A 26,064-nucleotide genomic window follows, 5' to 3' on the forward strand; every position below is an offset into this window, starting at 1 on the left:
ACCTGCACAGAATCGGTACATCCGAACATCACACCTGCGGGACAGGTACAGGATGGCAACAACAACTGCCCAAGTTACACCAGAAATGCACAATCCCTCCATCAGTGCTCAGACTGTCCTCAATAGGCTGAGAGAGGCTGGTCAGAGGGCTTGTAGGACTGTTGTAATGCAGGTCCTCACCAGACATCACCGGCAACAACGTCGCCTATGGGCACAAACCCACCGTCGCTGGACCAGACAGGACGGGCAAAAAGTGCTCTTCAATGACGAGTCGTGGTTTTGTCTCACCAGGGGTGATGGTCGGATTGTCGTTTATCGTCGAAGGAATGAACATTACACCAAGGCCACCACTGGCGGAATCGATTTGGAGGTGGAGGGTCTGTCATGGTCTGGGGCGGCATCACAGCATCATCGGACTGAGCTTTTTGTCATTGCAGGCAATCTCAATGCTGTGCGCTACAGGGAAGCCATCCTCCTCCCTCATGTGGTACCCTTCCTGCAGGCTCATTCTCGCATGACAATGCAGCCATATTGCTCGCTCTGTACGTGATTTCCTACAAGACAGGAATGTAAGTGTTCTGCCATGGCCAGCGAAGAGCCCGGATCTCAATCCCATTGAGCACATCTGGGACCTGTTGGACTGGAGGGTGAGGGCTAGGGCCATTCCCCCCAGAAATGTCTGGGAACTTGCAGGTGCCTTGGTGGAAGAGTGGGGTAACATATCACAGCAAGAACTAGCAAATCTGGAGCAGTCCATGAGGAGGAGATGCACTGCAGTACTTAATGCAGCTGTTGGCCACACCAGATACTGACTGTTACTTTTAATTTTGACCCCCCCCCCTTTGTTCAGGGACACATTATTCAATTTCTGTTAGTCACATGTCTGTGGAACTTGTTCAGTTTATCTCTCAGTTGTTGAATCTTATGTTCATACAAATATTTACATATGTTAAGTTTGCTGAAAATAAACGCAGTTGACAGTGAGAGGAAGTTTATTTTTTTGCTGAGGTTATATGTCATTATTGAACCAATGATTTATCTATACACTAGATGACTGACCGAGGACGCTGTGTTGATGCCACCGTGCCTCAGTCTTGGCACTCCCCCACCAGTGTAAAAAATACATTAATAAAACCCATAAAACCTAGCAGTCAAACAGGGAAATGGTTCCAATATTTTTTCCACCTTTCATTTTTCCCATAGGGGATTTTAGAAACACTTTAAAATATGGGCTGTTTTTCGTGTAGGCTCATGCTGGCGTGACGTTTTGATTACCGTGTAAATCTCTATGTTTGCTTGTATAGAGTGTCGTACCCCATCAGAACCCAAAATATATGTTTGTTAACAAGGCAATAAATGTAAACATTTTGGGGGGGGGGGGGTGGTTAGAGAGTTGGGCCAGTAACCTTATAGGTTGCTAGATCGAATCCCCGAGTTGACAAGGTAAAAAATCTGTTGTTCTGCCCCTGAACAAGGAGGTTAACTCACTGTTCCCCGGTAGACTGTCATTGTAAATAAGAATTTGTTCTTAACCGACTTGCTTTAGTTTAATAAAGGTTAAAAATGTCATTCCCCACGAATGTTGAAGCGCTCCCCTTGGGCCAATTGAGATATTGCATGCGACTAACACATTTCTGTGAATTACTACAGCTTCCGCCTTGGGCCAATCAGTGATTGTTTTAAATGCCGGATCTCTATGGCAAGACGCAGCATTCACCCAAAATCGGGCCAGTGCTGTATGAGATATCGCGTGTAACTAAAGTACTTATGGATGGAGAAAGATTCACAGTACCCTCCCCGATTTCATCGTGGGGACAACAAACACTGTATAGCCTCAAAACATGGTTAAAACTATCATTTTGATATCGTGGAGGGTCAGTCCTTGCATCTATTAATTTGAAAGTTCTCAAGGCCCATCAAAACTGAGGCGGGTTGTGTCTTTGTTATTGTTTCAGTTAAGGACTTTAGCTTTAACAGTAGGCCTATTCGAACAGTTGTTGGAAGTACATCTGATCATATGTCTTCATACAGGGGAATTGATTTGAGTCATGGATTGTAATGAAGTGTGCATCTGTTTTCTGTTCCACTGAAAATGTTTTCTATTTTATTTCATTTAATTGTATTACAATAATACATCGATACAAAATATGAATACAAGTATACTTAAAAAATTTACAAATGACAGTTGAGTTAGTCCTAGGGGGTATTATAACACGTAACACTAAGACCTTCAGCGCCAATAAGACAGAGACGTTGGATGAGGGGTGGGGCTACATCGGACATCATATTCGCGCTCGTCAGAAGGTCATCGCTACCAGTGAGGAAGAGGCGAACGAAAGGGTCCACTTTCGTCAAATTTTGTCCAAGCGGTAATAAGCAGACCGCCTGCATTTCCGATTTTGGGACGACTCCAATTGTAGGGGCGGAAACAAAACCATATTATTATACAGTGTCGCTAACGGAAAATTACGGCACGTGGGGGCGGGTTACCGAACATTTTTTTTGTGTAACACTGATGGTACATAAGCAGGTAGTTTGATAACTTGCAGGTCAATGTTGCGGTGGGTTACCGGGAGTTTAGGGCATATTAGTCTGCATGTTAATTAAGAGTAGATCGGGGCATTTTATCTTGTTATATGTCAGGCAGTTATTGAATGAGATGTCTGATGCCTACAGTCTAGATAGAGCACGTCATAGACTTTAAGCTACTTGCAATACAATTGTGTTTCATAAGGAATTTAGTTGTCGGGATTGTCTTTAATTGACTTAGACATATCTTAGTCGTGTGTCATCAATTTCTTGGTCTATGCTTTGTTATAATATGCCGAATAACGGTTATGAAATAAAGGTTTTCGTCACATTTAGCGTATGTGTAAATTGGAGTGATATTATCTGTTTAGTAATAGTAGCATAATAGGCCATATCGTAATTGAAATTGTTTGGTGGGAGTTAAAGACTACTAGCCTACAAGTTAAAATGGGAGTGGGGTCCGAAAATGCAGCATCCACCACCAAACTATCCATTCGTCATGGGGTATACAAAGAGGAGACGAATATCGCTCTGAAAGCACCCTTAAACGTAGAGGGTATGTTACCAAAGAAAGTGGGGCACGTGACTGCAGAAAGAGCCATCTGGGGTCGCCGCATTGAGTTTGTCCTTGCATCGGTGGGGTACGCGGTTGGACTTGGGAACGTGTGGCGGTTTCCATACCTCTGCTACAGGAGCGGTGGAGGTAAGCACATGTAGGCTATTGTTGAGTCTTTGGGTCCATCATCTATAAAATACTGTCAGAACAACGGAAGGAGAGGGGTAATGTCAATAATCTAGATTTAAAGTGTGTGCGTTCCATACTGCTATTATGCATAAATCAGATCCTGAACATGTGGAAATGTAAATACAGAATTTTGGTTTGTTTAATTTATAAACCAGTCTAATTACTGAACCAGTTTAGGCACATGCCATATGTTTGCAACCCTGTAGGCTAACCTTCATGAGCCACATGTGAGTGCCTTTGGTTGAACAATGGCCTCAAACAGAGATGAGTGTTTTCACAATTAAACAAGGACTTGCTTTCAGAATAAAGATAATGTATTCATTGTTTAACCCATTACAGTCAAAGCCCTGTCTAACTGGGGCTTAGACTTTTATCATTTTTTTTTACATGTATTTAACTCCTTATTTTTGTCACTAAACAGTCTCCATATTAACTTCCGTAATTGTTTCCAACTGGAACCGGTGAACATACAGACAAGTCTTGGGAGGTCTGTAGGTGTCCTAGAGCAAAACAACCAACACATTTGTGAGAGTCATCTTTCCATAGAAGGGTAATAGTTTATTGGCCAAACCGTTCGGCTGCTACAGACGATTTTGTGAGAAGACTGTTTTTTGGGATGTCTCATGGTCTGACAAACACTGCTCTAGCTCTGTCACCTTTCACTGCAGATGTGTGAAGTGCAACATTGGCGGATACAGTGGATTGAGACGCATCCAATGTAAAAAAAACATATTTCTAGCTAAAACTGACACATTTTTATGGGGATTTTTTAAAATGATGCTAATTATATTTCAGCAGGAGCGCAGATGTCGACTTTTATTGATGTTGGATGTTTGTTTCTAGATGGATGTATGCCATTTGACCCACTTCGTGCTGATCTAGTCTTACTTGCAGGTCTAATCTTACTTGCAGGTCTAATCTTACTTGCAGGTCTAATCTTACTTGCAGGTCTAATCTTACTTGCAGATCTAATCTTACTTGCAGATCTAATCTTACTTGCAGATCTAATCTTACTTGCAGATCTAATCTTACTTGCAGGTCTAATCTTACTTGCAGATCTAATCTTACTTGCATGTCTTTAGAATAGGATTTAGCTAAACTACGCCAAGGCTACGCCAGGTTGGAATTAACTTTGATGTTATGAAGTGGACTTCTTGAAAGAGCCAAGAGGCAACTCTTCCCCCATGTTACTATGTACATTTTTTGGGGAGAAGAAACCAATGGTTGTAATCCAGTATGACTCACTGCACCACCCTCACTTTTTAGACTTCTGATCTATGAGTTGAAAATGTGCCACAAAAGAGATTTTGAAAAGTTAGTTCTTGGCCAACCGGTTGGGGTTTTCCTGTTTTTGCAACAACAACAACAAAAAACCTTGAACATAACTGACAGTAATTAACAAGGTGATAAAGGTCCTGAAACAAGACACACATAAGTACATCAGAAGAAGTATGTTCCATGCTGAAAATGAACCGCTAGGTAAATTATTATGATAGTAAACTATAAGTGTGAGGAGGACACAAATACACAACGATGACCAAGCAATTTGTTTCAATGGCATCACTGGTTTTATATTTGTTTAATGTCATGACTTTGCATTGCTTTGGCTTTGTCTGGTACAGTTGATATCTAGCTGAGATGAAGTCCAATCAAGAATGACACAGCAAAACAACAAAAACCTCAACAACAGACACTGATGATTGTGTTCTGTTGTATTTCCCTGTTTATAGTTTATTCGATCCCCGTTATCTTTTGCCGAAGCAGCAGCATCCTGGGGTCCACACAAACATGACAAGTAACAAAACACAGCTACACTGATAGACAAGGACAGTCACAGAAATGTAAAATGCAATGATATACAACAACAAAAAATAGTACATACAATACAACAACAAATATTGTGTAATGTAATGTGTGTGTGTGTGCGTGTCCCCTCACTGTCCCCACAATTCCATTAAATGTTGTTTAATTGTTTTTAATGGTAATTTTGTTGTTTGCTTGAGTAATTGGAGATGGAAGGGAGTTCCATGCTAACATGGCCGTGTATAGAACTGTACGTTGTCGTGAATTCATTTTGAACTTGGGGATTGTGAAGAGACCCCTGTTTGTGTGTCTGAGCTGAATGTTATTTAATTATGCAAACTACAAGAGAATCAGTTAATCTCTCGTAAACCCTCAAAAATGAAAGACTGGCATGCATGTTGTTGATGTTAGATGTTAGTTCTGTAAGTGCAGTAAAGGGCAAGGCGTGCTACTCTGTTTTGAGCCAGCTACATTTTTGCTAAATCTTTCTTTGCTGCACTTGACCATATTGCCGGACAGTAATCAAGATGGGACAAGACCAGAGCCTGAACAACTAGTACAGTTGATTTGTGTCAAACGCAGAATGTCTTTTTATAACAGACATACTCCTCCTCATCTTCACAACAACGTTGTCAATATGGCTTAACCATGATAACTGGTCTCACCCTTTATACACAACTCCAGTTGAGGTTTCGGTCTTAGAAAATGTTTTGAACTAAATACATTGCTTATCATTTTAGATGTATTTAAGACCATGTTATTGTTAATCACCCACTCTGATACTGACTGGAACTCTGTTAACATCCCACACACTATCAAGCATTTCACACACATGATCTAGATACTGACTTAGCACTTGGTGGCCAATAGCAACACCCTAAAACAATAGGCCTTAATAGGTGACGCTGCAACCATAACACTTGACATGGTACTCCCACCGGCTTTGGTCTTTGTCATGGTAGCAACGTAGGCTACAATTTATTTTCAAGAAAACCCTCTCAAAATCAAACGGAGCTCTTTCGTTCCACGTTCAGCATGCGTTGCCCTCTTCTGCCTTGCCATGGGGTTTCCAATAGCTTCACTAACCCCAAAGTCAAAGTTCAGGGATGGTGTCTTTGTGTTTATAAACCTTGCCACGGACCTCACTGTATAACAGAAAGGTGCTACCTTGACAGACACGTCACACTGGTTTGCTCAGGCACTAAATTAGTAGGCACTAAATTCCTCTGTCATTCATTCACATCCCAGATTATGTAGCAGACATGAGGGTCTCTTGATGAGGGAGCCCTCTTGGTCTAATGGTCAAGACGGGGATTTCTCCCACGTGAGACCAGTGTTCAGAGGAGGGGGTTGAATGTAGCGGCCATGAGTCGGGCTCGTGATGAGGTAGCCCTGTCTGCGACTTCAAAATCAGATCACACCCGTCAAAATTACAATGAGGAGCCTGTATCTCATTCCCTCACCGGAGGGCTTGAAACAAGTATACTGCTGTAATGACTATCCTAGTTGTAACGTAGGGAAATTAGACACTGTCATTATAGTAAGACACCATGTGTTGTCTATTCATCCTTCTTAGTGTTTAGCTAGTTGTCATATGGGAGAACCTCCCGAAAGGACAACCATCTCTGCAGCACAACACCAATCAGGCATTTATGGTAGTGGCCAGACGGAAGCCACTCCTCAGTAAAAGGCATATGACAGCCCACTTGGAGTTTGCCTAAAGGCTCTCAGACCATGAGAAACAAAATTCTCTGGTCTGATGAAACCAAAATTCAACTCTTTGGCATGTTGGTGGCAGCATCATGCTGTGGGGATATTTGGCAGCGGCAGGGACTGGGAGACTAGTCCATATCGAGGAAAAGATGAACGGAGCAAAGTACAGAGAGATGCTTGATGAAAACCTGCTCCAGAGCACTCAGGACCTTAGACTGGGTTGAATGTTCACCTTCTAATAGGACAATGACCCTAAGCACACAGCCAAGACAACGCAGCAGTGGTTTCGGGACAAGTCTGAATGTCCTTGAGTGGCCCAGCCAGAGCACAGACTTGAACCTGATCTAACATCTCTGGAGGAATAAACAGTTAAATCAAATTTAGAATAAGGCTATAAAACGTAACAAAATGTGGAAAAAGTCAAGGGGTGTGAGTACTTTCTGAAAGCACTGTATAGTGTATTTACTGTCATCTGATATGATTTCTAGCCTAGTCCTTTGTCTTCTCTAAACTAATGATCACTTCTGGTTAATTTTTCTAACAGGTTTTGTCTACAAGACCGGAAAAGACTTTCGTAGCATCTTAGAACTTAAGCAGCAGGTTAGGAGAATTAGGTGAAGGTTAGGAAAAGGGTTAGGGTTAGCTAAAATGCTTTCCTAACCTGCTACGAAAAGTCACTTCCGGTCGTAGCTGTTCTTTGTCTAGTCACAACCGTGGAACAGATTCATGGTCGTCTGTAATGACTCACAAATTAATCAAGAAAAGGATTTTACTGTTCTTATATTACTAATCTATTTGTGTCCTTCACTTCCTTCTTTTAGGTGCCTTCCTCATTCCTTACTTTCTCATGCTGTTTCTGTGTGGAATCCCCCTGCTCTTCATGGAGTTTGCCATTGGGCAGTATACCCGACTGGGACCAGTGCACGCTCTAGCCAAAATCTGCCCCTTGTTCAAAGGTGAGTGATATCCACAGTCCTATTGTTTACCAAGGCCTCACATTCTGTGCAAGAACAGCCACAGGCTGGTTTTATTAAGCATTTAGCTACCATTTCCTGTTTTTAGTCAACGTGGAACAGTCCAGCAAAGAGGCAATGTTGTTTTAATAAGTGCATACAAACAGTAGGCCTACTTGGCAGAGGTAAAGGGATTAACACATGGAGGCTCAGTTTGCCACTGTTCAAAAGGGGAAGGGATAAATAAACTGTCTTATCAGGTTCCGGTGTCACTCAACATTGCGCATGGTTACATGCACCCGGTAATGCGATTTATAATCTGGTCAGATTTAATAAAATAGTTTGATTACACCGATTTCCCTAATAATCCTGTTTACACGGACACATCTGAAATCAAGATACCTGATGGCACTCTGATAAATGCAGAATAAATGTTCTACCACAGAGACCATGTTATTTTTGGGAAGCATATTTGATTCTGAGTTCAGACATGTAAAGTTTGTATGTGAAAACTACTTCTAAGATTCATACAGTGCCTTCAGAAAGTATTCATATCCCTTGACTTATTCCACATTTTGTTGTGCTATTGAAAATGGATTCAATAATTTTTTCCTTCATCAATCTACACAAAATCCCCCATAATGACAAAGTGAAAACATGTTGGACATTTTTGCAAATGTATTGAAAATGAAATACAGAAATATCAAAGAGCTTTCCAACATTTGTCCATTTTTATTATTTTCAAAATTATTCAAGCTCTGTCAAATTGGTTATTGATCATTGCTAGATAACCATTTTCAGGTCTTGTTATAGATTTTCAAGAGGATTTAGGTCAAAACTGTAACTCTGCCACTTGGGACATTCACTGTCTTCTTGGTAAGCAACTCCAGTGTAGATTTGGCCTTGGGTTTTAGGTTATTGTCCTACTGAAAGGTGAATTCATCTCCCAGTATCTGGTGGAAAGCAGCCTGAACCAGGCTTTCCTCTAAGAGTTTGCTTGTTCTTAGCTCCTTTCCGTTTATTTTTTTTTATCCTGAAAAATTCTCCAGTCCTTAACGATTACAAGCATACCAATAACATGATGCAGCCACTACTATGCTTGAAAATGGGGAGAGTGGTACTCAGTAATGTGTTGTATTGGATTTACCCCAAATGTAACACTTTGTATTCAGGGAAGTGAATTGCTTTGCCACTTTTTTGCAGTAATATTTGTGCCTTGTTGCAAACAGGATGCATGTTTTGGAATATTTGTATTCTGTACAGGCTTCCTTCTTTTCACTCTGTCAATTAGGTTAGTGTTGTAGAGTAACTACAATGTTGTTGATCCCCCCCTCCCCCTCAGTTTAATGGCTGATATATGAGAAACTATGTAACTGTTTTAAAGTCACACCATTGGCCTCATGAGCAGTTTCTTTACTCTCCGGCAACTGAGTTAAGAAGGATGCCTGTATCTTTTTAGTGACTGAGTGTATTGATACACCATCCAAAGTGCAATCAATAACTTCACCATGCTCAAAGGGATATTCAGTGTCTTTTACATCTTTACCCATCTACCAATAGATGGTGACAAACAAGGGAGTCCACACGTTGGCAGTTAAGGAGTAACAAAAATATTTATTAATAAATAACTAACCAAGTATAAAATTACAAAGCAAAACTAACCTGTGATGTGTGAAAGTAGGCATGTGAGGGATGTAATGGAGATGCATGGATGAAGGTAAAATGTGTGTAAGTGTTGAAGGGTGCACCTAATCAAAAAACATAATCAACCAGATCACAAAGCAAAATGGTGCTTGTGTAGAGAGAGAGCCATGACTGGGCACCAGGAACTTTTATCTCCTAGTTAATCCCAAACCCAGGTGCAACTTGTCACCTTAACAACCCAATCAGCTCCACCTGTCCCCAATCTGCAAATAAAAGCAGAAACACAGAGAAGGCGGCAGGGAGCGTGAAGGGGGCGTAACACCCCCTCCCATAAAAATCTGGGACTAACAAAACCCCGAAAACAAAACCCACAATTACAACTGATCAAAAAACATAAATAATAAAGGTTCAGACACAAAATACTATACATACCATAAAGGTAAGAGGCCCACCAGGTGCCCATGACACCAATCCAACCAAATTGACCCCCCCCCCCATCCAACCTCCGCCACCACGGTACCCGGAAGCAACAATTTAAGAGAAAGAAATGGAGACCGGGTGACAGGAGAGCAGAAGCCAGAGCAACGGGAAGGACAAAATAAACCCTGTACAGACCACCAACCGAAAAGAAAAACAAACGCAACAAAGATTGACTAAAGTGGTGCACGGGAAAGCGCATCAGCCACCACATTATCTACACCTTTTACATGTCGTACATCCAAATGGAACGCCTGCAGGAACAAACATCAGCGCATAATCCTGCGATTTAGGCAAAGCATGGTGTGCAGGAAAGTAAGGGGGTTGTGGTCAGTGTTAACCACAATAGGGACCACACCCAACCCCACATATACCTAAAAAAAATGCTGCAACGCCCAGATTAAGGCAAGGGCCTCCTTCTCCCCCACTGAATAATTCAACTGAAAGCTGTTAAACTTTCAGGAGAAATGGCTAACAGGATGTTCAACACCCCCTTCATCTGCTTGAAGCAACACGGCACCTGCCTCCACATTACTGGCATCCACATATAGGCTGAAAGGCTGTTCCAATCGTGGGGCAGCCAACACAGGGTCAGAGCTAAGAAGCAGTTTCACATTTTCAAAAGCACTCTGACAGCAGGAAGACCAGATGAAATCAGCCCTCTTCAATAGATCAGAGGTGCTACAACCGTGGAGCAGTTGCAGCAAAATACCCAGCCATACCTAGGAAGCGTTGCAGCTCCTTCTTGGTGGTGGAAACCGATCGATAGCGGCCACTTTAGCCCGCACCAGGAGAACAAGACCCTGCCCGACCACTCTGCCGAGGTAGATCACTGTTGCCTGGGGAATCTCACATTTGGCTAAGTTCCCAGTGAGACAGGCCTCAGCCAAACGCTCAGAGTCCGTATCCGCACCAGATGTCGCTCCCAAGTGTCACTATAAACAACCACATCATCTAGATAAACAGCGCAGCCTTCAAGGCCAGAGATCACCCTATTCATAAGACGCTGAAACGTAGCAGGAGTGTTGCGTATGACTCATGTCTGTATAGGAGAAAAGACCTGAAGGAGTAATAAAAGCAGATATTTCACAAGCTTTTGATGACAAAGGCACCTGCCAGTAACCCTTCAGCAAATCAAACTTGCTGGTGCTGCCCGGTTTGTCAATCTGATCAACACAATCTTCCATCCGTGGGAGTGGCTAACAGTCCGGTTTTGTCACACTAACCTTACGGTAGTCAGTGCAAAATCTAAGAGAACCATCTGGCTTGCTCACCAAGAGACACGGGGAGGCCTAACTGGAGAATGATGGTACAGCGATATCATTAACTAGCATGTACTCAATCCCTGAGTCCAAGTGACGTAGCTTCTCCAATGAGACACAATAAAAACGTTGTTTAATGGGGACAACAATCCCAACAATATCATGCACTACCAAATGTGTACGAGAAGGTGTCAGCAAACAGACAAACTCAGTGATCAAATTAGTTAACTCTGCTTGACAATCATCAGACATGTGACCCAACAAACCCAACAACAAAAAGTTTGCAAGGGACTCTGAATTCATCAACCTACCTTGCAAAATACCATCAGGGCCCGGCACCCCCTCACCATCACACTATGTGGAGTGGTTGACCTCAGATCAACTGATTCCACCAAAAGAACAGGACTAACCACGTCAGTATTAGCACACAGTTCTGATTTAGCAAATTCAGAAGAGAAACGAGTGCAACTCGCCGGTCAAACAACATTTTCAGCCTCACCTGAGAGGATGCTAGTTTTTCTTTAGTCATTTCACAACTACATACAACCTGTGTCAGAAACTGCTAACATATGACAAAACATTTTGGGGAGGCTCAACCACCTTCCAATCCTCCTTTTTAATACAACCACGGGACCACACAGTATGCCCAAAAACAAGGTCATTAGGACTGAACCCAGTGCTCTCTTGTGATACTTCTTTAACAGCGAGTAGCAACCAGGGTAACCCCTCTTTCCAGTCACGTTCTAATTCAGTGCAGTACGCACGTAGCATTGACTTCAAAGTCTGATTAAAAACGCTCAAGGCCCCCTTGACTCTGCGCATGATAAGAACTGGCCTAATTATGTTTTATACGCAATTGTCGCAAGACTTGTGCAAATATGTGCGAAGTGAAGTTGGAACCCTGATCGCTCTGAATCACCTTAGGTGTTCAAGAAATTGAGATGAACTGTGACAAGCCTTCACAACAGATTTAGAGATAATGTTGCGAAGTGGATAGGCTGCAGGATGTCTTGTAGTCTGACACATCACAGTTAACATGTAGGTGCTACCAGCTTTAGAATAGGGTAAGGGTCCAACACAATAAATAATCAAATGCTCAAATGGCTGGCCTGTAACAGGAATAGGTTGTAGCGGGACTGGCCTTAACATCTGATTAGGCTTCCCAGTCAGCTGACGAGGCCACAAAATTCGATCATAGGGCTTAGTAAAACCTAAGTGACCAGAAACGTCATGAGACGTTTTCAAAACTAGATCTCAAAGCTTAGAAGGAACAATGGTGTCACCCACAAAACCTTTGCTGTGAGGCGTTCATTTCCTCACCAACAACTGATCTTGAATGTAGTAACCCTGGGCAGCACTCCTTACCACCTCAACCGGAGGTACTTGATCAAATAAACCTTTTTAAGGTAGGATCAGTGGACTACTCCATTACAAGATCACTACAGGACATAGGCAAAGGTAAATCATTTAACGGATTATCAAACTGTTCGCCAATGTGTTGTGTAAGTTTAGTTTTGACCGTAGTGTCAGCACGGCTCATAGCACGAGTCACGGCGCATGCAGAGAATACCTCCGGGAATCTCTGTACATTTTCATCGATAATCCCTACATGGGATGGGTATAAGAAACCACCAGAGGAGACACGACTACCGGCTAAGTTGTTACCCAAAATCGCATGAACACTCTCAATGGGGAAAAAATGGACACACCAAGGGAAACCTCACTTTGCGCTAGGTCAGATATAAGTTTGACTTTGTGCAAGGGTACAGACAATGTATTCAAACCTATCCCTTGAATCAGGACACTTGTTCCTGTGTCTGTCTCCATAGAAAAAGGCAGAACAGTCTCCAAAACAAACGATTGAGGCGCCAGTGTCTCGCAGAATCTTTACGGGCACTTGCACATCACTTCCCAATAGTGAAACAAACGGCGAATAATCAGTACTAAAAGGTTTGGACAATTATTAAGCTTGCGCAACAGGATTAACATGAGGGACAGGCCCAGCTAATGCAACAGGTTTTACATTTCTGCTGGCCAATCTGCTGGCCTTTTTACCTCGGATAGGACATTCGTTCTTCCAGTGCCCTTCACCTTGACAATAATTACAGATTTTACTTGCATCATGACGAGTACATCAACGATTGAATTGATAACTCAACTCGGGACGGTTTTTCACCTTTCTGCAACGTTCTGAAACGCTATCTATACGCTTCAGGGACCAACTCGTAAGCATGCAGGACAGCAACCTTTTACGTAATCGGCACTATCTGTAGCGCTAAGAGATGAGTGAGCCTTACCGGTCAAAACACACTGTAGCATCAAAGTACGGTCTGCATCAGGCCAAGCCCGAGCGTCTGTTCAAATAACGTAAAAAATAGATCAGGATCCTTTTCAAAAAATGTTTAGGCAACAACTGGAGATTAATAGCAACATCAAAAGGCGGAGAACGACCAAGGGAAGAGTGTCCCATTGGGGAGCTCGAATAGTCTTTCTCAAAAGAAAATTTGCCTAAAAGCTTGCCTTCTCTGACAAGTTCTAACCGTTGATGTTGCAACCGCAGTTTAGCTTGTTCCGTATCCTGCTTCAAACTTTCCAGATCTTTGTCACGTTGTAGCTGCAATAAAAGCAACTCCTTTTTCTGCTCAAATGTCAAACCAGCACTGGACACAATTTGGAACATCCAATACAGCTGGACGAGGCCCTTCTTTGCGAGGCATTGGAAAACCTCCCTGGTCTTCTGTGGTTGAAATTCACTGCTCGACTGAGTGACCTTACTAAGTGACCTTACAACATCTGTATGTGTGGGTTATAGAGATGAGGTAGTCATTCAAAAATCATGTTGAACTAAATTATTGCACACAGTGAGTCCCTGCAACGTATGTGACTTGTTAAGCACATTTTTACTCCTGATCTTATTTAGGCTTGCCTTAACAAAGGGGTTGAATACTTGACTCATTTCAGCTTTTCATTTTCATAAAATGTGCAAAACTTAATTCCATTTTCACATTATGCCGTATTGTGTGTAGACCAGTTACAAAAACCTCTCAATTTAATCCATTTTAAATTCAGGTTGTAACACAACAAAATGTGGAAAAAGTCGAGGGGTGTGAATACTTTGAGGGCATTCAGTTGTGCCGAACGCACTTCACTCGCGCTAAAGAGGGAGGCTCGCTCGGCTGGTGCTAGCACATGCGCAGATCAAATAGCTGTAACGCCTATTGTAAGGTGTTTACTTGTTCTAATTATTTGAAAGATTGCTCAGAACCAGGTGTTTTAATTGGCGTATTCTTAAATGTTGACTTTACGCCAATTTTTAAGTTAAGGTATATGTGACTTTTGCATAATCTGCCTACTGACAATCTGTTATAATATCAAATTATTACTGTGCAAGTAATCGTACTCCGACACGACTCAAAATTGGGTCTTAAAAATATGCTACACCTTTTGTTGACATCAGTTATTTACACATTATGCATTGGACGGATAGCCTACTGGGTTTGGACTTCACAGAATAAAATATTAGAAAATGAATGCAGTCAACTCCCACTCATGAGTATTTACACTATACCATGCATGCAGTAACAATGTGTAGCCCACTTGTTAGTGTAGTGATCAATAATATTTAACAATCTACAATTGATAGACCTGACTAACTCCATTTGATATTAATTTGTCCTTTATTTCTGCACTGTTGGGAGAGGCCCGTAAGTAAGCATTTCACTGTTAGTCTATACCTGTTGTTAACGAAGCATGTGACAAATACAATTTGATGTGATTATAGTAAAACCATGTGCATTCAAGTATTGTGCGTTTTAGCTGACTAAGATCAAGGAATGGTCATGAGAAGCGAATGCAAAACGCAAGTATTATTTAATAATGTTGTAGAATGAATGGATTCACAAAGGCATAAAGCTTAAGATACAGAGCAATACTGACATTTAACATAGCAAAGAATGTACAAAGAGATGCCTATGAGGCCTAGAAGTCTAGGAAATGAGAATTGATCATACAACCTTCCTCCATGGACAGTTTACAGGATAAGAGGGCGAACAACAGACCTTCATTCCATTTATACCAGTTCTGACTTGTTTGTATTCTAAATCAAATTGTTGACCAAACCAAAGGTAATAAAACTAAGATATCAGATCAAACCAGCCAACATCCTCTAGGAAGGGAGTCACATCTACACTATATATACACCAAAGTATATAGACACCCCTTTTGTGGACCCGTTGCTGACAGGTGTATAAAATCAAGCATATAGCCATGCAATCTCCATATACTAACATTGTCAGTAGAATGGCCTTACTGAAGAGCTCAGTGGATTTCAATGTGGCACCGTCAGAGGATGCCAACTTTCCAACAAGTTAGTTCATCAAATTTCTGCCCTGCTAGAGCTGCTTCGGTCAACTGTAAGTGCTGTTATTATGAAGTGGAAGTATTTATGAGCAACAACGGCTTAGCTGTGAAGTGGTAGGCCACACAAGCTCACAGAAAGGGACTGCAGAGTGCTGAAGCGCGTAGCACGTAAAAATCGTTGGTCCTTGGTTGCAACACTCCCACTACCGAGTTCCAAAATGCCTCTGGAAGCAACGTCCGCACAAGAACGGTTCGTCGAGAGCTTCATGAAATGGGTTTCCATTGCCGAGCAGCCTCACATAAGCTTAAGTTCACCATGCACAATGCCAAGTGTCAGCTGGAGGGGTGTAAAGCTCACCACCATTGGACTCTGGAGCAGTGGAAACACGTTCTCTGGAGTGATGAATCACGCTTCACCATCTGGCAGTCCAACGGACAAATCTGGGTTTGGCGGTTTCGGTGGAAGAGGTATAATAGTTCGTGCTAGGCCCCTTAGTGCCAGTGAAGGGAAATCTTAATGCTATAGCATACAATGACATTCTAGATGATTCTGTGCTTCAAACTTTGTAGCAACAGTTTGGGAAAAGCCCTTTCCTGTTTCAGCATGACAATACCCCCATGCACAAAGCGAGGTCCATACAGAAATGGTTTGTCGAGATTGGTGTGGAAGATCTTGACTGGCCTGCACAGAGCCCTGACCTCAACCCCATCGAACACCTTTTGGATGTATTGGAACGGTGACTGCGAGCCAGGCGTAATCGCCCAACATCAGTGTCAGACCTCACTAATGCTCCCTGCAGCAATATTCCAACATCTAGTGGGAAGCCTTCCCAGAAGAGTGGAGCCAAGAGTGAAGCCTTTTTTATAGTATCAAAGTGGGGACCGACTCCATATTAATGCACATATTTGGGAATGGATGTTCGACGAGCAGGTGTCCACATACTTTTGGTATGTAGTGTATGTGTGATAACCCAAGGGGGTGGGCTGGGAACACTTGCATATTCATCAGTCTGTTCCATGTCCATTTTTTGCCTAACCACACATAATCTAGTTCCCAACCCATATCTCCACAGATGGCCAGGTTAGGAGTCAGTTTGTGCACACCAAGAAAGCAGTGGATTATTCTGTTTTGAACATTGTAACAATTACACTTGCTTCATGACAAATCATTCAAATTAAGTGTTTTATTTGTTCATTATGGTTTGGCCTTTTTGAATTACAGGGATGTGTACTTGATCTGGGTTGTGACTCTGAAAACACTCATTTGTCATTTTGCTGGACTGTGGTAATAGGAGCACATTATCCTGAGAACCGCCTGTGTCTGCTTGTTTAATCAATTATGTGCATTGTATTGAGTGTGATTGATATTTTATTGAATATACAATTCTGTCTGTCACAAAACCAAATGATTTCAGATTTGTTGTTGGCTGAGACCTTGTACAATGTCAATTTTAGTACCTCAATTAGTCTCCAATTATTTGGCCCTGCTTTTCTGGAAGGGTTATTTTGATTGAAATTTAATCAGTGGGGGCTTTTGTTTTTGAGCTGACACGCACACATGTTCAAATTACTCAAGGAGAGAAATGTAATACATTCTGAATAACAGCAGCCAATTCAAATCTACATTTGGAATCAAGTATGGGTGATTCAGCATGTTCTTGATATCCACAATATTTCTCTTGATCGAAATTCACATTGTTTTCATGAGCACCTCTTAGAACCCCCCCCCCCCCCCCCCCACCCCCACCCTTAACACATATAATTAGCTTAGGATCAGTGGCTCTAAACAAATGTCTTCAGTGTTTTACTTATCACATGAGAGATGAGAGCATAGTATGTTCTCTTTCTAGTGTCCGCTGCAGGGCACTATTTTCCATCTAAGTTAAAGATTTCAAACTTTCTGCCTGGATCTTGTTCTGCAGTCCAGGAGGCACACTTAAGTATTAAACTTTCTAAATAGTGAGTTGTATTGTTTAATTCATACTCAAAAAAAAAATGTAAAAATAATTATTAACTCAAATTCCTTTTGAACACCGAATGGCCTCTGACTACAGAACACTAGCAATCACGTAATGCTCCCTCCAATGTACAAGAGCCCAGCCATTAACATCCGAATGGCCTCTGACTACAGAACACTAGCAATCACGTAATGCTCCCTCCAATGTACAAGAGCCCAGCCATTAACATCCGAATGGCCTCTGACTACAGAACACTAGCAGTCACGTAATGCTCCCTCCAATGTACAAGAGCCCAGCCATCAACATCCATTGACTCTTGGGGTTGAATCAATAAGGTCACCTGTTCTAACTGAAGACTTTTCTCCGTAGTTTTTATCTCCTCAAAGACAGAGATAGTCTACCCGGTCAAAGCGTATGGTTCCGTCCCTTGATTTATCGCTCATTTCAGACTGGTAATGGCTCTGTGCTAAGCAGGGGACAAAAGCAGGTAGTTCTTTCTGTATATTTTTTTGGGTTGATATTACTATGCCACACTGTCATACACATCGCTCCTCTGTTAAATAAAAACAATGTAAACACTGGACTGATGTCCTACAGTGTAATTACTTAATAGTGTATGAATGTATCATGGTAAAATCCTCTCCTATTCCTCTCATGACCCACCATTGTATATTTATCTGTGGGTTGTATTTGTAATGTGATTTGCAATGTGATTTTGGGGGTTGAGCTTGGATACAGAATGCAGCACATTCCTATTAATTCGTAATGTGATTCTATTACAAATCCCATTCCACTCCACATGGCATTGATGAATTTATCATACACCAAACTCATAAGCTCACATTCTATACAACTACGTCTGATGGTTTTCTTCCATTTCACGACCGCTAAAACTGAGCTGACGGCTCTTCTTCTGCAAAAAGCTTTATTACTTCTAAAAACCTTCTGGTTTAGGGGCATATTTCAAAATATATATATATATTATTATTAAAAAGACAAAGCTTTGCTTTGTTTTCTATTTTGAGCGGCCTTGTATGTACTGTGTTTTGGCTGATTGTCTGTTTGGTATCCTGAGATGTGTCATCTAATTCGTCAGAGGGTTTGGGTTTGAGTGGGGGGTGTTTACTCCTATGGGGACCGGGAGGGGCTCAGCTTACCTGATTGCTGCTAGCAACGACTGATAACATTTTGTGTTTTGCTTTGGAATTAATAATTTTTTTGGTTGTGTCCATTTCCTTGTTTTAAGTATGTTTTGTGTGGATTTATATACACAAACAAAACAATTATTTATTTTATTACCAGATGGAACCAGTTCTTCTTAATCATAAGAACCTGTGTCCATTTTGTTGTTGGCGGTATCACAGGCATGTCAGGTGACTTCACCATGACTTAGCTTTACAGGTGCAGTAGCAGAATCTACACAGGGAAACTTTGGTCATGAAAAGGTTCAGTTTAACACAATGGGTTAATATTTGAATAATAGATGTACGTGTAGCATTGGATCAGAAGAGCTTTTGTTTCTGAAATCATAAACCCTGCCAATTAGTTTAATGGCTGGCAAGATTAGCCCAAAAATGTGTTGCAATAGTAAAAGACAGAGATAGTATCAATGCTGCAGTGAAAGATTGAGATCGGCTTCATGACTACAGCATGTGTTTGGGCAAGGTCAAGCTAACTTTACATTCGTAAACGGAGGTATTTGCTTTTATCTGCTTTTTCTTAGTAATTACCTGACAAAATAATTATTACAGTAACTGAACATTTAGAGGTCGATCCATGACTTACAATTCACATAATGTAAATACATAAAATTTCGCAATTCATAAAATGTTCTAATGTTTTGTACTACTCCTACTGAATTCTCCCTCGTCGGCAGTATTGCAGCCCTGGGTTGTTATTAAACTCGTTTTGACAGGGAGAACGCAAACAACATTACGCCACTCTGGGTGTGTTTGACAAGCCAATAGAGCAGACCATCCCCTTAATTAGTGGTGTGAAGGGAAAGCGCGAACTAGGATGGATGAAAGGAAAGGAGGCTTATGGTGTGCAGTAGTTCCAACTGATTCCTGGAGGTCAGTAGGGTTATATTGGGTTGAGAGGTGTGTTCTAGTCGACCCACCCTCCATATTGTCCACAGCATTCCATTATTCTTTCTCTGCGAACAATGCCAATATACACTGAGTGTACAAAACAGTAGGAACACCTTCCTAATATTGAGTTGCACCCCCTTTTGCCCTCAGAACATCCTCAATTTGTCGGGGCATGGACTCTAAAAGGTATCGAAAGAGTTCCACAGGGATGCTGGCCCATGTTGACTCCATTGCTTCCCACAGGTGTATCAAGTTGGCTGGATGTCCTTTTGGGGTGTGGACCATTCTTGATACACACGGGAAACTGTTGCGTGTGAAAAACCAAGCAGCGTTATAGTTCTTGACACTCAACCCGTTGTGCCTGGCACCTGCTACCATACCCCATTCTAAGGCACTTAAATCTTTTGTCTTACCCATTTACCCTTTTGATTGGCACACATACACAATCCATGTCTCAACCTGCCTCCTCCCCTTCATCTACACTAATTTGAAGTGGATTTAACAGATGACATCAATAAGAGGTCATAACTTTCACCTGGATTCACATGGTTTTGTACACTCAATGTATTTTTTAAAGTTTGGAGCATGAAGCATTTGAGATTATTTTGTGAGGCATCAAACATGACCTGACCTCACAGGGATTTGTTTGTCAAGACACAGTTCTTCTATCGGAGTACATTAATGTACAGAGTCCAGTGGAATCCTTTATGAACAGTAGACAGTCATTACACAGCTGCTAAACTGTTGGAGCCTCGCTACATATTCTAGGAGCGAAGGACTAAACTTTTTTAATCAAAACTATTTAGAGAAACACGTCACTGTTTCTGACTAATGCAATTATAAGATTAACTTGTGGATAATTCTAAATCGGCTGGCTGACACAGTTAATTCCAGCTCTCCGTGATGTTTTCTTATGAGAAATTGCACAACGTTTGGTTATTCAGTGTCCAACTGAGCGACACTTGACCCAGCACAGCAGAGGACCCATGTCAAGTTTGGTTAGTAAACCTGGACTACTCTTATCACAAGGTCTAATCATGCCACGGGGACATTGTTCTAATACTTGAGTCATTGTGTACGCTACTAGAAAAAAAAACTTTTGTTTTTTTCCCCTCAACAATGAAAAAGAAACTGCAACAAAAAGCTAAACAACTGAAACGATGTATGCCTGTTTCGTTTTTCTAATTTTTGTATTTATTTATTTATTTATTTTTTGAATTTTACCCCTTTTTCTCCCCAATTCCGTGGTATCCAATTGTTGTAGTAGCTACTATCTTGTCTCATCGCTACAACTCCCGTACGGGCTCGGGAGAGACGAAGGTTGCGTCCTCCGATACACAACCCAACCAAGCCGCACTGCTTCTTAACACAGCACGCAACCAACCCGGAAGCCAGCCGCACCAATGCGCCGGAGGAAACACCGTGCACCTGGCCGCCTTGGTTAGCGCACACTGCGCCCAGCCCGCCACAGGAGTCGCTGGTGAGCGATGAGACAAGGCACCCCTACCGACCAAGCCCTCCCTAACCCGGGCGACGCTAGGCCATTTGTGCGTCGCCCCACGGACCTCCCGGTCGCGGCCGGTTACGACAGAGCCTGGGCGCGAACCCAGGGACTCTGATGGCACAGCTGGCGCTGCAGTACAGCGCCTTTAACCACTGCGCCACCCGGGAGGCCCTCGTTTTTCTAAATTTGATCAATTTTGTCATGTTGTTGGACTGTGTCGCAAATGAAATCCCAACTCATTATATCCACAGATGCCTGGAACTGGATGTCCATATGACTCTTCTTCAGTTCCCATAAAATAGAGTGGATTTATTCAAAATTACAAACTGCTTACCTATTTAGTTGTGACCCGGTTATGGCCAATGTCAGGGCCGTGCACAGACGTTTCAGGGGGCAGGTGCAATAAATAAATAAAAGAATAGGCCTATTTTATTTCTGCAACAACACACTCATCACAAATTGTAAGCAAGCTAGTTGCCTCCTAAAGACATGATTGATATCGGAAAAAGTGGGTGGGCTGTCAGCCGATCGTTGATGATTGATGTAAATCTGCTAGCAAGCTGGTTCAATAAATCACAATCCGTAAAATAATTATCTAAATAACTGTATAATATTCATAATCTTCTAACTCATGATATGGCTGGCTGGTTAGTGGCCTGTGGATATTTTAGTATATGATGGTTAGCTAGAGTCGACTATCTCAGGTGCTGCTGCTGATAAACATGTGCAACTCCCAACTAAAGAAAGGATGGAGTTGGGTCTGTGGAAGCAGCCGCTCCTCTGTCTTTTTACCGGCCTCTGTTGCTCGTATCAGCCAACCAGACCTACATTTTGATGATGTAAATTAAATGTTATGCTACAGCTTCTGTGGCAGTACTGTTGATACAGTATTCAAAAGAGGACCAGTGCGCTCTCTCAGAAGTTTGGTTGGTGTGCAAAACCTGTGAATTCAGCAGAAGGCTGCAGAGCCGAAACGGGTGTACGCTATCCCTGATGCAGTGAAAATCATTTTAAAACATGAATATTTTTGAGTGCGGACCCATCTTTTTAATACTGTTGATATTTAAAATAGGTAATTTGCTACACATACTCATGCATCTCAAGACATTCATGTTTGGATAATGTACACACAATCTCTGTGGGCAGACCGGGAAAAAGCAACCGATTTGTGTGCAAGCTCCAGGGCAGACCAACAGGTGCAACCAAGGGACTGGCTGGTGGGTGGTTCAGAACATCAATGACAAACTGTCCACAAAAAAAAATATTATGCCACCACCCAAAAAGGCACTTGGCAAGTGGGAGGGCAAAGGGGCAGGTGCTCAGGCAAGGGTAGATCTCTATCTGTGTACATGCCTGGCCAATTTTGCCTTCCAAACACACCGCTTTGAACCGGTCAGTCCTGTTGGTACCGGAACATAACATTATTTGTTTAATTTGAGGAAGCTCAAAGGACTTCTTCTTGAGCTTTCCTGGAAAGTGTTTGTTGGATTTTAGGCACATGCATGAATCTTTGTCCACAGCTAATTGGTAATGGGAGCACTACCATTGTAGTTTACCCATGCTTACCTTTATAGATCTACATACAGTACACGTCCGAAGGAGGCCCACACACAAAAGACACCAGAGGAGAAAGTAGCTACTGCTGCTGGGGCATCACCACTGTAAGAAAGTTCTATGACTTTTCCCTTTTGCCCTACCTGTTGTTCTACAGGTGTGGGCATTGCCACAGTCGTGATCTCCTTTGTGCTCTGCACCTACTACAATGTTCTCATGTGCTGGGCGCTCTACTACTTCTTCAACTCATTCCGAGCCACCTTCCCCTGGCAGTCCTGCAACAACACATGGAATGCTGTCGGTAACTGCTCCATCGGTTTCCCTGGCAACACCACCCACTTGCATTCGGCCAGTCAGCAATACTTTGAGTAAGCATCAATCTTCTTCAATGAATCCCATTTTTATTGATGTAGGGTCTAGAAGTCACTGGCATGGGTAGGGCTCAGGACTCTTGTGGTTATTGTTACAGCTTGTTTTATCACAAAACAGAGGTCCCATCCAGATTACTGTAAAGTCAGGGTTCTTGTATTTTTGAAGGATAACAGTATGATTATGAAGGTTTCTTTAGCTTTGTTTCCCATCCTGACCCTTACTTCCTCTCTCAGTCACAGGCTTCTGGAGATAACCAATGGTATTGAGGAGGCAGGAGGACTACGCTGGGAGCTGTTTGGACTCCTTATCCTGGCCTGGGTCATTGTCTACTTGTGCATCTTCAAAGGTGTCAAATCCACTGGCAAGGTCAGAGTGCATTCTCTTCCCGCAACAGCAGCTACTTATGGATATTCCTTTTTAGAACAGTAGATTGTTTAGTGTTAGTAATTTGTGGTATTGGCTAACAGAAATGTATAGATATTACTGTTTCATTTTAAATGGTTGCATTCACCAGATACTCTTTGTTCTTAAATGTATACATTTATAACTTGTGTATGCTCTCAGGCTGCCTCATCGGTGGGGAATCATTATTCAAATCTAAAGGTTTTCCATTGCCTTTGAGTCTACATTGTTGGTGGGTGTTGGAGGAGAACAGATGGGTGTCAAATATCATGTTTCTCCTCCTGGTATTTAGAGGAGACAGAATTTGTTCCACCTCTGTTGCTTCATACATCTTGTATGTTTTGATCTACAATGCATTTCAAATCATGTTATACTTACTGAGTATTTTTATTCTTCTCACTCTGTGCTTTAGGTTGTTTATTTCACCGCCACGTTCCCATACTTCATGCTGTTTGTCTTGCTCATCAATAATGTCCAGCTTCCTGGGGCCAAGAATGGGATGCTTTACTTCCTGAAGCCTAAGTGGAGCAAGCTGCTTGATGTTCAGGTGTGACATACTGTATTAGAGGATGAATGACGATTTAATGGACAGTTTCCCGGACACAGATTATGCCTAGTCTGGGACAAAAAAAAGGATCCATTGAAAAAGGTTTCTAGTCCAAGATTAGGCTTAATCTGTGCCTAGGAAACTGCACAGAAGTGTATTTGTGTTCTTGTTTTACAGTATGAGTAAAAACATTGTGTGCATTGCTCACCTTTATCCGCTTATCTCTGCCTTACTGCAGGTGTGGGTTAACGCTGCAGCCCAGGTATTCAACTCCATTGGAATAGGATTTGGTACCATGATCTCCATGGCCAGTTACAACAAGTTCAACAATAACATCCTCAGGTTTGAGATGCAGTCTCCTGTACCACTATAGGACCACTTTGTCTTTGTCATCACATGATTTATCTGCAGATACACAGTGTAATTCTATAGTTCAAAAATAACTGTCTCATGGTAACTAAGAGCAGTTAACTGTGTCTTCTCAATAAGACCCAACATGCTTTGTACATCAAAATATCTGTCAATCAAGAGAGGGCATGTAATAGTTGTCAATTATTAAAACTTAATTTGCATTTAGGTAATTTAGCAGATGCTCTTATCCAGAGCGACTTACAGTAGTGAGTGCATACATTTTCATATTTTCTTCGTACTGGTCCCCCTTCATACATTCTTCAAAGGGAGGCACTTCTGCACCTCCTTTTTGAAAATCTAGTTCAAATCAGTTCTTTTGTTCTCTCTTATTTCTGTGACAACAGCTAAATAGACATAGTGTGTGCGATGGGGGTGTTGTGAGGGGGTGTTTTGCAGATGGTCTATGCGAATTGAGAATACTTGGCTTTAACAAAGGCGTAAAGCTGTGGCAATGGTTTCTAACTTCTTACGGCTAGGGGTTCCGCTAGCGGAAGGCAGAGTGAAATTCCAAAATATTTTTTAGAACTATTTAACTCTCATACATTCACAAGTGCAATACACCAAATTAAAGCTTAACTTCTTGTTAATCTACCCATCGTGTCCAATTTCAAAAAGGGAAAGCTATGATTATGATTATATTAGGTCAGAGCCTAGTCACAAAAACACATACAGCCATTTTCCAGACAAAGAGAGGAGTCACAAAAAGCAGAAATAGAGATAAAATGAATCAGATGGCACTCATAGGACTTCATGTTACACAATACATGTATGTTTTGTTTGATAAAGTTCATATTTATATCCAAAAATCTCAGTTTACATTGGCGCTTTGTGGTCAGTAATGTTGTGCCTTGAAAACATCCGGCACATTTTCAGATAGCCACATCAATTTACAGAAATACCCATAATAAACTTTGATAAAAGATACAAGTATTATGCACAGAATTATAGATATACTTCTCCTTAATGCAACCGTTGTCAGGTTTCAAAAAAGCTTTATGGAAAAAGCAAACCATGCAATAATCTGAGTACGGCGCTCAGACCCAAAAACAAGCTATGCAGATACCCGCCATGTTGTGGAGTCAGTAAAAGTCAGAAATAGTGTTACAAATATTCACTTACCTCTGATCTTCATCAGAATGCACTCCCAGGAATCCCAGTTCCACAATAAATGTTTGTTTTGTTCGATAAAGTCCATCATTTATGTCCAAATACCTCCTTTTGTTAGCCGTTTAGTAAACAAATCCAAACTCACGAGGCGTGGACAAGTCCAGGCGAAAGTTCAGACAAAGTTCAAAATGTTATATTACAGTTCGTAGAAACATGTCAAACGATGTATAGAATCAATATTTAGGATGTTTTTAACAAATCTTCAATAATGTTCCAACCGGAGAATTCCTAGAAATGCAATGGAACGCAGGTCACTCTCATGGGTGCGCGTGTGATCAGCTCATGCCACTCTGCCAGACCTCTGGTTGAATCGGCTCTCATTCGCCCCCACTTCTCATTAGAAGCATCAAACAAGGTTCTAAAGACTGTTGACATCTAGTGGAAGCCTTAGGAAGTGCAATATGACCCCATAGACACTGTATATTCGATAGGCAATGAGTTGAAAAACTACAAACCTCAGATTTCCCACTTCCTGGTTGGATTTTTCTCAGGTTTTCACCTGCCATATGAGTTATGTTATACTCACAGACATCATTCAAACAGTTTCAGAAACGTCAGAGTGTTGTCTATCCAA

General features: G+C 41.8%; 1 protein-coding gene across 1 annotated transcript in view; it reads left to right on the forward strand.

The window, feature by feature from the left end:
* The first annotated feature begins 2,344 nt into the window (after nt 1–2,344).
* LOC139389643 (sodium- and chloride-dependent GABA transporter ine-like) overlaps nt 2,345–26,064 on the forward strand; it is a 46,007-nt gene continuing 22,287 nt past the window's right edge. Inside the window, exons 1-6 of the mRNA XM_071136508.1 lie at nt 2,345–3,232; nt 7,612–7,746; nt 22,749–22,959; nt 23,197–23,329; nt 23,778–23,912; nt 24,151–24,254. Of these exons, the coding sequence (XP_070992609.1) occupies nt 2,977–3,232; nt 7,612–7,746; nt 22,749–22,959; nt 23,197–23,329; nt 23,778–23,912; nt 24,151–24,254 (974 nt within the window). The 5' untranslated portion in view covers nt 2,345–2,976. The remainder of the gene's footprint in view (nt 3,233–7,611; nt 7,747–22,748; nt 22,960–23,196; nt 23,330–23,777; nt 23,913–24,150; nt 24,255–26,064) is intronic.

This window comes from Oncorhynchus clarkii, chromosome 30, assembly GCF_045791955.1.
Source record: "Oncorhynchus clarkii lewisi isolate Uvic-CL-2024 chromosome 30, UVic_Ocla_1.0, whole genome shotgun sequence".
NCBI classification, from domain to species: domain Eukaryota; kingdom Metazoa; phylum Chordata; class Actinopteri; order Salmoniformes; family Salmonidae; genus Oncorhynchus; species Oncorhynchus clarkii.